General features: G+C 40.6%; 1 protein-coding gene across 1 annotated transcript; it reads right to left on the bottom strand.

Moving 5' to 3' along the window:
* Positions 1-11,350: 11,350 nt before the first annotated feature.
* Positions 11,351-12,418, bottom strand: LOC102817536 (c-C chemokine receptor type 1-like). Its single transcript, XM_006868849.1, has one exon. It carries the CDS (start codon positions 12,416-12,418, stop codon positions 11,351-11,353), a length of 1,068 nt encoding a protein of 355 aa, XP_006868911.1.
* Between the last annotated feature and the right edge of the window lie 368 nt (positions 12,419-12,786).

Genomic DNA, 12,786 nt, shown 5'->3' with positions numbered 1-12,786 from the left:
GGAATGCTATCACTGCTAGCTGCTGCCAAGTAAAGGCTTGACTCATAGTGGCCCAGAGTGACAGAGTGCAGTTGCCCCATAGGATTTTCAGGAGCCCTGGTGGTACAGCTACTAATCAAAAGGCTGGTAGTTCAAACTCACCAGTCACTCTGCAGGAGAAAAGCCTGAGGAATCTCTTCCTACAAAAAAATTATAGCCAAGCAAACCCTGTGGGACAGTTCTATTCTGTCACATGGGGTCACTATGAGTCAAAGAAAGTTGACTCAAGAACTTCCAAATGATAAGACAATCAAGTAGATTTCAAGAAAGTAAATAAAAATACATTTATATATAACCCTAAAATTAGACTAAAACCCCTAGCCCAACCCCAACTCCTAACTCTAACACTGTCCCTGGTCCAAAACATAACCCTAACACTACGTGAAACCGTAGGCCTAGCCTAGACTTAGCCATAGACCTAACCCTAATCCCTTACTTTTACCCTCCCACCCCCATATCGACTCATCAGCACACACACACACACACACACACACGCATACACACACAATCAAGTTTTCTAGGCTGAGAATCTTTATGAGAGCAGGTGCCAGATTTTTTCTCCCAAAGAGCTCTGGGAGGATTCAAACCACCTGCCTTTTAGTTAGCGCTGAACTCTTAATCTTTGTCTCAAAGTCCTTTCAAAGGAGTGTTGTTGTTGTTGTTAAGTGCTGTCATGTCTGTGTTGACTCACAGTGACTCTGTATAGGGTTTCCGAGGAATGGTTGGTGAATGTGAACTGCTGACTTGCAATTCAAACAACCTTGTGGTCCAGTGCTTATCTTATAGCCAGGAATGTCCTACGATCTAACTAGTAGTTCTCAAGGTGTCAGAAAGATGTCAGGTACTAACGGACTTCCTCTGAAAACTGGAACTATTCCATAACTTCCCTGTAAGTACATTGTGCCCTTGGTGTCTCGGCACACACTTGGGGATCTATTGCTTTATTTTATATTAGTTCTCTGATCAAACTGAAACACACATATCTTAATCAGCCAGTGGTTAATGCAGTAAAAATTTGAGCTACATTTTCTTCCTGTCTTTGTGTTTTTCAAATACAAAATATGAACCTGAAGAATTCTGTATACTTCTTCTTTTCAATTTCACATTAATGTTATGAGCATATTACCATGTCAGTAAAATTTCTTTAATAAAAAATAATTTCATGCCTGTGTCATATATCATACTTACCACTACTAATTTAGTTCTCCCTCAGTGACCGAACTTTCCAACTGTACTCCAACTTTATTATTATTTGTGAACATTTCCTTAAAATAGATTCCTAGAAGGAGTATTATCAGATGAGCTTTTAAATAATCTTGACACTTAAAATCAAATTGTTTTTCAGAAATATTGCACAATTTATATTCCCCTTATAAATATGACAATGACTGTTTTATTACATCCTTATGCGCATTGATTTTCATTAATAAAATTAATGTGCCATTTCAAATACGAAATGGTTTTTCTTTTTAATTGGTATTTATTACTAATGAGATTAGTATTTTTATATTAATGACTGTATCTTTGTTCTATGTCCTATCTGTTAACTTTAAAAAATAATTGAGTATGTTAATTATTTTCTTACTGATTTGTAAGACAACCTTACATGTAAGGGAACTGACCCTGTGGCATCATTGTCTTAACTGATCTCTTTAATTTGTTACTTACAGTTTGTATTTTCATACAGTACCTGTGCATACCATGCATTATAGCCAATATATCTGCAGGTAAATTTTTCCCTCATTACAATGCTTTTCTTCTTAAAACTTTACTAAGTCTGTCTCACCAAATTATATTTCCAAATGAATTATGTTGTTGTTGTTATTAAGTGCCATCTAGTGGGTTTGGACTCATAACACCCCTATTTAGGGTTTCCAAGACTTTAAATCTTTGCAGGAAGAGAAAGCCTGTGGAGCACCTGGTGGGCTTGGACCTCGTGGTTTTAAATCCAGAGCTTATCATACGGAGTTACCGCACTCCCATATGAACTGTAGATTTGTTCAATTCAGAGCCAAGACAGAATTCTTTGGGGATTGAACAAAAGCTACAAAGTAGTTTGGTGCTGGTCTTTTAAGACTCTGGCCAAGCACCATTTTATCTCATTCATTTCCTCGGTTTAAAGGACTGTCCCCCTCAGTGACTTCTGCCTGCCACAGCACACAGAAGACTTAACGTGGGGGCAGCAGGTGACTCCGCAGTTGTGTTCATGACTCTGGTGTGTGGCTCAGGAGAATTGTGCTGAATGAAGGGATGGACGAATGATGAGGACTTGCAGATAGATAATAAATAATTAAACTAATAAACCCATAAACAGATACATAAACCCTCCTTTTCCTTTTCCAATCTATGGCTTCTAGGTACTCAATCAATTCCTTCCTGCTTTTCTATAAAGACATATAGGAAAGAGACTTACAGACTTTCTATAATTTAGTTGTGTCCAAAGCATCTGCTGGTGACTTCAGAGCATCTTAGAGGCATAGACCTGCAAAGTCCCTTTTTCTTTCAATTATCCCAAAGCATTGGCACAGGACAAGCAAGTCCACCACCACCTATGAGAGGGAAGGACTGTGATGGTCTACAAGCATGGGAGGCTACAGCTGGAGGGCAACTCTAGTCAAGGAAGTGTGAATGGGCAAGGGCTCCCTACTGTGGAGGCCTGGAGAGGGAGGCAAACATCTTGAATAACATCCCACCTGCTCCCAGGAGGCACAGCACCCAGTATGGAGATAGAATGGACCCTAGTGGCCCCCCTAAGTAGCTATAACTCTTGCTCCTCTCCTAAGAAGTAATTTTGTCTCCCCGCTGCTCTTTAAGTCTTACCACAGAAAGCCAGAATGGGAACTGAAAGGACCAGAAATAAATATTGGGCAACCAGCGGCATCACTAGTAGACCACACCAGGTGACACTGTCAGAGGCGTGACATTACAATGACTGTTCATAACGTTTTCATTAACGTATTTCAGCAGAGATTTATTATTGTTTTAAATTAAAAATATCCCTGTAGTTATAACAACAAAAATATTTTTTTGTCATCCCAGCTTCACACCCAGTGTCCTTGAGTCAATTCTGACTCATAGTGACTCTGTATAGGATTTATGAGGCTGTAAATCTTTACAGGAACAGAAAGCCTATCTTGCTCCTATGTGGCAACTGGTGGGTTTGAACCACTGACCTCTCAGTTAGCAGTTCAGTGCCACCAGGGTTCCTTATGTCCAGCTTACATGTAACAATATGTAAGGCTGAAACTCTATGCTAATTTACTTTTGGAACACTGTTTTGAATCACAAGGTCGATGATTCAAATTCACCAGTCACTCCTTGGAAACCCTATAGTGGGTGGCTATGAGTCAGAAGCGACCGGAGGACACTTTACAAAAACAACAACATACTTCAGTCAGGGATATATTCATTTACCAATTACAATGATGCTTCCAATCTCACAGCTTCATCTGCATGCACTAGAAACACCCACTACTGTTTTTGTTGGTGTCAGTGTTTATATAGTTGCTGATCTGATTTTCTGGTATTTTACGTACAATACTATGGTAATTAGTATTTACAAGCCTGTAACAGTAACTTTTTTGAGAATGAAGTAGTAATTAAGGGAAAAGGAGAAAAGTTAAACTAGGCTTCTTATTTATAATATTATTACCTATAATAATGTTATAACTAATAAAGTTATAATTCAGTGTAGAAAGATTTTACATAACCATTTTTCTTAGTATTCATATTATCTAAGAAATATTACATTTAAGCAATTTACAACACATATTATTCAGTGAGTAAAGTTGATAATAAACATTACAAAGGATTCTTTATGGTATGGTATGGGAGGAAACCCATGGGAAGAGATGACAGAAACCCTAGTAATGTCAGTATGGGCAACTTCAGACCAGACTAACCCTGCCATATCCAAATTCTGCAGCACACAGAGACGTAATCCCAATGAAGGCCAAAATTCAAGCTACTGTCTTAGTTATCTATAAGAACTAGCACAATGGGTGGCCTTCTTAATAAAAATGATGCTGGAGACTACATGACAGAATTTTGTAAATACATGTTTTCAACTGTATGTAGACTTCACTAGGTGGAATACACAGGAATCAAATTGACTACATCTGTGGTACAAGATGATGGAGAAGCTCAGCATTAGCCAAAATAAGATCATGGGCAACTGTGAAACAGATCACCAATTGGTCATGTGCCAATTCAGGCTGAAGCTGAAGAAAATTAAAATATGTCCACTAGAGCCAAATATGACACTGAATAAATCCCACTAAATATAGAAAGATTTGATGCATTTGACACTAATTACTGAAAACCAGAAGTATGTGGGATAATAATAATCTCATACATGAAGAAACCAAAAGGTCACTAAAAAGACAGGAAAGAAAGAAAAGACAAAAACGGATGTCAGAAGAAACTCTGAAATGTGTTAAGTGTAAATAAGCTAAGAAACTGGAAGGAAGGATGAAGTTAAAAAAAAAAAAAAAAAAGAGAGAGCGGTTCAGAAAATTGCAAAGGATAACTCGAAAAGACGAAGTAAGTAGAATGAACTGGAGTTAGATAAACCAAAAGTGAACAACACACTCAGTATTTCTCAAGCTGAAAGAACTGAAGGAAAAAAAAATTCAAGCCTCATCTTGCTATATTGAAAGATTCTACGAGCAAAACATTGAATGATGCAGGAAGCATCAAAAGAAGGTGGAAAGAATATACAGAGACACTGTACCAGAAAGAATTGGTCAATGCTCACCCACTTCAAGAGGTAGCATATGATCAAGAGACCATGATACTGAAGGAAAAGGTCCAAAGTACACTAAGGCACTGGTGGTTCTCACTCATCTATGCCAAGAAATTTGGAAGACAGCTACCTGTTCAACCTATTGGAAAAGATTCATATTGTGACCATTCCAAAGAAAGGTGACACAATGGAATACAGAAATCATCGAACAGTATCACTAATGTCACACAAGTAAAATTTTGCTGAAGATAATTTAAAAATGGTTGTAGCTGTACATTGTCAGAGAGCTGTCAGAAATGTAAGCAGGATTCAGAAGAGGCCATGGTACTAGAGACATCATTGCTGATATCAGATGGATCTTGGATGAATGCAAAGAATACCAGAAAGAAGTTTACTTATACTTTATTGACTACACAAAGGCATTAAACTATGTGGATCATTACAAACTATGGATCACATTGCAAAGAATGGCTACTCCAAAATACTTAAGCTTTTTTTTGAATGCCCTCTCATACATATGAAAAGAAATGATAAAAAAAATATGCATGGGGAAAGGTCTGTATTGAAACATGCCATGTGTTAATGGAGTTGTTTTGAAGCAGAGAGAGTAAAGCTGTTTTATTTAAGGCTATTTTATTTTCACTTCCCATTTTTCTGCTTTCATGAGGAACCCGTAAATGGACCAAGAGGCAGTTGTTCTAGCAAAACAAGGAATACTCAATAGTTTAAAATCAGGAAAGGTGTATACCAGTCTTGTATCCTTTCACCATATTTATTTGACCTGTATTATGAGCAAATAATCCAAGAACTGGATTATATGACAGGGAAACGTGGCATCAGGATTGAAGGAAGACTAATGGCAACCTGTGAAATGCAGATGGCACAACCTTGCTTGCTGTAGGTGAAGAGGACTTGAAATACTTACTGATGAAGATGAAAGACAACAGTCTTCAAAATGGACTGCACTTCAATGTCAAGAAATTGAAAATCCTCACAATGGATTTATACATAATAACATGATAAACAGAAAAAAGATTACAGTGGCCAAAGACTTCATTTTGCTTGGATCCACAATCAACACTTATAGAAGCAGCAGTCAACAAATCAAGACGCATTGCATTAGGCAATTCTGCTGTAAAAGATCTCTTTAAAGTGTTCAAGTTCAGAAATATCAGTTTGAAGACTAAGGTGTGCCTGATCTAAGCCATGATATTTTCAATTGTCTCATACTCATGTGAAAGTTGGAGGTACTGGTGCAAACTCATGGTTTTAATGTTGATAGATAAATGAAAGATGATAGATAGGAGAGCTAGATGAAGAGATAGATGCTTGTATATGTATGTGTGCCTATGCCTATACATACATAGATATTTGTCCTAGCTCTGTCCACAGAGAAGGCCCAGAAACGGTAATACTTGACTAGCAATGAATACACCTAGCACCAGCATACAGGTTTCTAAATATTAGTCTCTGATGCAGGGAACCAACCTAGTTGTAGAAATCTGTTTCTATAGATGGGCAGGGACAATGCAAGATGACCTGGGAACTTTGTCTGCCAACGAAAGTATTCAAAACTGATTGGGAACAGAGCAAAAGGACATAAGAGTCCGTTTGAAGGGGCTCCCACTTTATAAGTCTGGGACAGTGTGTGTGTTAAAATAAATAATGCCAATATTAGACAACTTCTGAATGAATTAAAAAAGGAATACTTAAATGCATAAATAAATAAGTGGGGAAGAAGAGAAATTTCTACTTCACAGTAGAATCTCAAATAATAACTTGTTGTTGTTACATGCCATCGGGTCGGTTCTGACTCAGAGGAGCCCAGTATAGAGTTTCCAAGAAGCAGCTGGTGGGTTTGTCCTGTCAACCAGTGCTTGTCATTCATTAATAAGTACAAAACATGAAACGTGGTAGGCACCATCTTAAGCAAATCATAAAGGTCAGCATCTCCAGTCATGGAGCAGACAGACTGTATTTGTCTCCAGATATGAAGCACCGAGAAGGTAGCATCCCTTCTGTGAAATATCTGCCATCGTTGCATAACTTGAGTTGAATTATCTGGAAACATCAGGTAAACCCAAGCCAAAGGACCACCTTCCAGTAACTGTCGACTTTCAAAAAGCAGAGGTCAAGAAAACCCTGAGGAGCATGGCCAGTCAGCAGTTGTTCCCAGAGGGTAGGACTAGAAAGGACATCATCAACGAGGTAGCAAAATTGGAACAAGGGCTAGAAATTTGAAAGTGATTATGTGGGAGAGTGTTCTTGTTATTAGAGAAACCCTCTGGAGTACTAAAGGGTGAGGAGGCATATTTGCGGCTTAATTTCAAAGAGTTTTAGGGAAAAAAATAGCATCTTTCCTTATTGTCTACACTTATACTCATGCCTATGCGTACATAGGTATCTAGACCGATACCATACGTATATCCATAGCTACTGTTGTTGTTAGCTACTGTCAAAATAGTCACTGATTCTTGGAAACCCCATGCACAATGCAATCAAAAGCTGCTCAGCCCTGTGCCATCCCTATGATTGATCAAGGATCCAACTGTTGTGATCCATAGGGTGTTTTTTGTTGTTGTTGTTATTGTTGTTCCATAGGGTTTTTTACTGTACGAGTTTTGGAAATAGATCACCAAGTCTTTCTTCCTAGTTTACCTTAATCTAGAAGCTCGACTGAGACTTGCTCAACATCGTAGCAACATGCAAGCCTCCAATGAGGGATGGATGGTGGTTGTGCATGGGCTGCATTAGCAGGGAATCACACCTGGATCTCTGCAAGAATTCTACCACTGAAGAAACCTGGGTAGAAGGCACTGAAGCTCCACCGCATGCGTTTGTATCCGCCTCTAAGTCCCTGACTATACTGTGTCTATCCTCTATATGTACATTTGTCCATATATGAAGAGAGGAGAAGGGAGAGAGAAAATGAGAGCCAGTGAAGTTAGGGGAAATGTGGTACAATGTTGACATTCGGGGAATCTGGCTGGAGGGAACTGGGAATTGGGTGGGTGAGTCTGGCATCTCGTCTATAAAGTTGCAATGGGAACAATAAGAACAGCAACAACGAGCATGGAGGTGAGTCCTGCAGGATCAGGGATGGGAGGTGATGGTAAGGAGGGAGCCAATCAGAAAGAACTGACGGTGCCTTGACCAAGGAGGGGTCCTGGCAGGGAGCAGATGTCTGACTGGTTATCTGATAAAGCTGGAGAAAGATGGCCCCACTTGCCTGGCTTAATTTCATATAGTCTTTAGAACAGTTCCATGAGGCAGGAATTGGTCTTATCCTCACTTCATAAATGAGGAAATTGAGGCTCAGAATGTAATTCACCTACCAGCATTTACCAAGTGCTTACGATATGTCAGACTTTGTGTATGTGCATTTGAAAACAAAACTGGAAGGAAATGCACTGAAATCCTAACTATCTAAGAGAGGAACTAGTTGGGTGCCTCTGTTTTCTACAACAGATAGATATGACCTTGTTGTTGTTGTTGTTAGGTGCCGTGGAGTCGGTTCTGACCCATAGCGACCCTGCACAGGGTTTCCGAGGCTGTAAGTCTTTACGGGAGCAGAACGCCTGATCTTTCTCCCATGAAACAGCTGGTAGTTTAGAACTGCTGACTGTGAGATTAGCATCCCAATTCATAACCAGTACGCTAGCAGATATTACCTTAGTAATAAGGAAAAGAAGAACAGTGAGCAATTCTTTTAATGTGGAATTATGGGATGTTGTAAAAGTCTTCATTATGATACTGTGCCTGTTGTGGATCAACTATTGTGTTTTGATGCAATTTTATCTTTACTATTTTCCCAAAGTAGTAGACAAATGTTTCTTAGTTCAAATAAGTCTCCTGTTCTCCACTCTGCAGAAAGGAATGGGAGGTTTATGAGTGGAGAGCTGACATGCATCTTTAATTCCCAAAGCTTGTACTACAGGATCAGTATAGTATAGGCTTCTGATCGAAAGGTCAGCAATTCAAACCCACTAGTCGCTCCTCAGGAACCCTATACAGGGTGGTTATGAGTTGGAAACAACTCAATAATACCTATCAACATTTAAGCCTGTAAGTCAAAATGGGCTTTGGTTATATAACTCCAATGCACTATGATGTCCTTCCTTCCATGCAAATGTTTAGAAAAACGCCATGTGAACTCAGGATTTCATCCCTATACACACGAGCTGCTGTTGTTAAGTGTCATCGAGTGCATTCTAACTCACAGTGACCCTCTATAGGGTTTCCAAGACACCTGGTGGGTTTCAACCACCAACTTGCTGTTAGAAGTCCAGTGCTTATCACTCAGCGTCACACCCAGAGCCATACACACAAGTTAGTCTCTACCTAAGGGCTTGGTAACCTCAAGGTCGGCAGTTCGAACTACCAGTGGTTCCTCGGGAGAAGATGAGGCTTTCTGCTCCTGTAAAGACTTACAGCCTTGGAAACCCTGTGCAGGGTCACTATGAGTTGGAACCGACTCCACGGTACTTAACAACAAAAACAAGGGCTTGATAAGAGCACAAGCCTCGTGTCTAGAAAAGCAGAGCATCCATGCCAATGGTGTCACTGCGTCAGAAGGTGTGAGGCGCCTTGTGCCTAGCGGAGTCCTTCCTCCCCTTCTCTGTGCGGGCACCATGAGCATCACAGCAGCCCCACCCCCCAGACTGTAGGCACTGTTGGCATCCAAGTCTGTCTGCCTCCTGAGAACAAACACCTGGCATCCATCTCTGTTTATAAGGGCTCAGGGAGCTCAGAATTAAGCAGGCCTTCTGCCACTATTGCTGGGTTAGATGGATTTGTGCAAGTCATACTGGGGAGACGGGTAGAGTAACTTAGGGTGATTCCTTACCATGGAATTCAGTGCAGGCACCAAAAGCAATGCTTTGAAATAATTTATTGACCTAGGAAAGTGATAACAATGTATTGCTAACTAAAAACAACAAAATAACTGAGTACCTTTGAAACCCATTTTTGTTATAATTGCAAATACATATGGAGAAAAAACACATAGTAAAATGTATAGTGGTTGTCTTTGGCCAGTAGGATTATGGGTGATTTTCCTGTTTGTTTACCTTTTGTGTTTTCAAGCTTTCTGAAAAACATTCTTTGCTATTCAACTTTTTTTTTTTTTTTAAGGTTTTTATTGTGGATTGAGTGAAAGTTTTCAGGGCACATCATTGGTTTCACATTCAAACATTCATATACTTTGTTTCATTACATTGATTATAATCCCCTCCACATACCATCAGTTAACAGAGTTTCTCTCTATCCTCTTTAGATTTTTTTTTCTGGGAAAAGCTTTGCCTTTTTGGAATTTACAGTCTCGGCTTTTAGGGAAGGTTTTTACATTTATCTGTGGGTATCCAGGGCTCATGCATGGAGTTACTAACCAGCATATCTGAATAATCAGATAAGGGACATTTTCCTATGTCTGCTAGGTGGCTAAAGTCTGATCCTCAGAGCCTATGGTTTGGGCTATTCAACTTTAAAAAAAACATTTATCTGAAGGAAAAGGGAACAAAGACATAATCAACAGAGATGAAACGTTAAGGACATTTTGGGTAAAGTTAGTTTGAACCAGAGACCCTCTCAACCTTTACGTTAAGACAGCGAGCTGGCACTTCAGCTACCTGCAAAGGTAGGCATCTTCCTTCTAGGCATGTTCCTTCCTTAAGCCACACAGTTGGGTTAGACCACGGGCCATTTACATGCTGGTGGTGCCAGTGTGGGAGCTGTGTTCTGATCCCTGAATCTAGAACACCCATCTTGCCTCTGTTTCCCTGGTGCTAAATTTTGCCATAAAGTCATAAGATTTTATTTCCACATGATCTAGCTTCCAGGGAAGGAAAAGTCTGGAAAAATATACAGAGAGAGAAAAATGGTAATTGGAAATACTGAGTCCTTCTGTTCAGCCCTTAAGATGGTGTTTTCAAGAAGCACTTGTTATATGTATGTGGTTTTGTCTGCATAAATTGTTTGCTTTTAGGGACTATCAAATTCTAAGGGACTTCTTGTTCCATTTTCAAAACCATTTCCCAAATCTTATTTCCCATTAGATATCAAGTCCATCATGACTTCTGTGTTCCCCTAAGTTTCCAAGAGTCCAAAGCCATCAGTGAAGGCAGAGGTTGGGAGGTTTGGCTGGGAGGAACTACTGATGGCTACACATTGGCTCTGGGGTTCAGAGAGATGTCATCAAAGGAAATCACTGTTTTCAAGTTCATTGAGGAGCTGCGGCAGAGGCTTGGTTTCCAAATGTTCATGTGCACACATCTGAAATCCTTAGCCTTTAGCTCAAATTCTTTGTCCCAGTCTTCTGGTATGCCCCACTTTACTCCTTCATCTCCCTTTCACCAAGGAGAAGTTCATGGAAAAGACTCAGGAAAGTCCAAAAAGTGATTTCATCTAGACAACTTTGAAGCAAACTCCCTCTCAATCCAAAAAGACTGTGAGTCCGTGTTGGTGTCAGGGGTCAAATACTTGTCTGGGAGAGTGAAGTGCTTCTCCTCCCAGGACACTATGGCTGCAGGTCACTCTTACTGAATCCTGGCTCAGTCACAAGGGGTTGAGTCAGAGCACCTCTGAAAGCTCATGCTCCCTTATGGAAGGAATCACAGAGCTGACCCTCTCCAACCTCTCCGTGGAAAGGAAGGGAAGCCATTTAGCCAGGTGCACAGTGACTAGCCTGTGGAACAAGTGGTGGAGGTATGTCCGGAACCTCTCCCCGACGAAGACATAGATGATGGGGTTGATGCAGCAGTGCATGAAGGTGATACTCTCTGTCACTTGGATGGCCAAGTCCAGTTGCTTGCTCTGCTCACACTCATAGGTGAAAAGAGAGTCTTGGAAAGCAGACACTAACATAGTCAGAGTATAGGGGCTCCAAAAGAAGAAGAAGATAATCATGATGACAAATATCAGACGGACAGCTTTGGTCTTCTTCTCATTCGGTCGTCTGAGCAGAATCTTTATAATCCCTGTGTAGCAGACAATCATGACCAACAGAGGCAAAATCAGTCCCAAGATGTTCAGTTTCAGAGCCTGGAACTGTTTCCATGTTTTCCAGCTTTTTACAGGGAAGTGAAGGCTGCAGGTATAACGACTGACCTCCTTCTGTTCCCTGGAAAACTGCCAGCCGGGGATGGTTGCCAAGATGGCCAAGACCCAGGCGACAATGCTGCTTATGATGCCAAAGGTGATGGTCCGGGCTCGCAGGGCAAGCACAGCATGGACAATGGCCAGGTACCTGTCGAACGTCAGCAGAATGATGAAAAAGATCTGGCTGTATAAACCTATGTAGTAAAATCCTGAGAGTAATTTGCACATGAAATTGCCAAAACCCCAGTTGTCCTTCAGTTTATAGTCAATCCAAAAGGGCAGCGTGACAAGGAAGAGCAGATCAGAAATTGCCAGGTTGAGGAGGTAGATACTGGTCATGTTTTTGAGCCTCTTGTATTGCATTAAGACCAGGACCACCAGGATGTTACCGACCAGGCCAATGGCAAACACCAGTGAGTACAAAGGGGGAAGGAGTTGGTCCCCAAAGGCCTTCACGTCTGTCTTCATACATGGTGTTGCATCTCCGTAGTCAAATTCCGTGGTCGTGCCATAGTCCTGTGGGGTAGCTGCTGTTTCCATCCTGGCTGCTCCTACTAGACAATTGTTTTTGTGTTTGTTTGACTGTTAAAGGCAGTGAGCTCTGGACAACAAAGATAAGACAATGGTTACATTTCTTTAACCACTTGACATATGTTTGTTGAGCACCTAATGTGTACCATCTCCTAGGAACCCAATGGAGAACAAGGGATACGTAGGTCCTCTAGTTAAACTAGAGGTGCTGGTAATAAACAAATGAGTACACAAAGCATTAACTGAATAACTTTGACATGAGTGTTGTGAAGGATGAGTGCTGTATGTGGAGAGCAGATGCAAAGCCGACTTACCTCACTATTCAGACTGATGCTTCCTAAGCACTTCCTAGGGGTGACGCAATGGACTTAGTGTTA

This window comes from Chrysochloris asiatica, unplaced genomic scaffold (assembly GCF_000296735.1).
Source record: "Chrysochloris asiatica unplaced genomic scaffold, ChrAsi1.0 scaffold00124, whole genome shotgun sequence".
Classification (NCBI taxonomy): domain Eukaryota; kingdom Metazoa; phylum Chordata; class Mammalia; order Afrosoricida; family Chrysochloridae; genus Chrysochloris; species Chrysochloris asiatica.
This window is presented reverse-complemented; position numbering and strand designations above follow the sequence as displayed.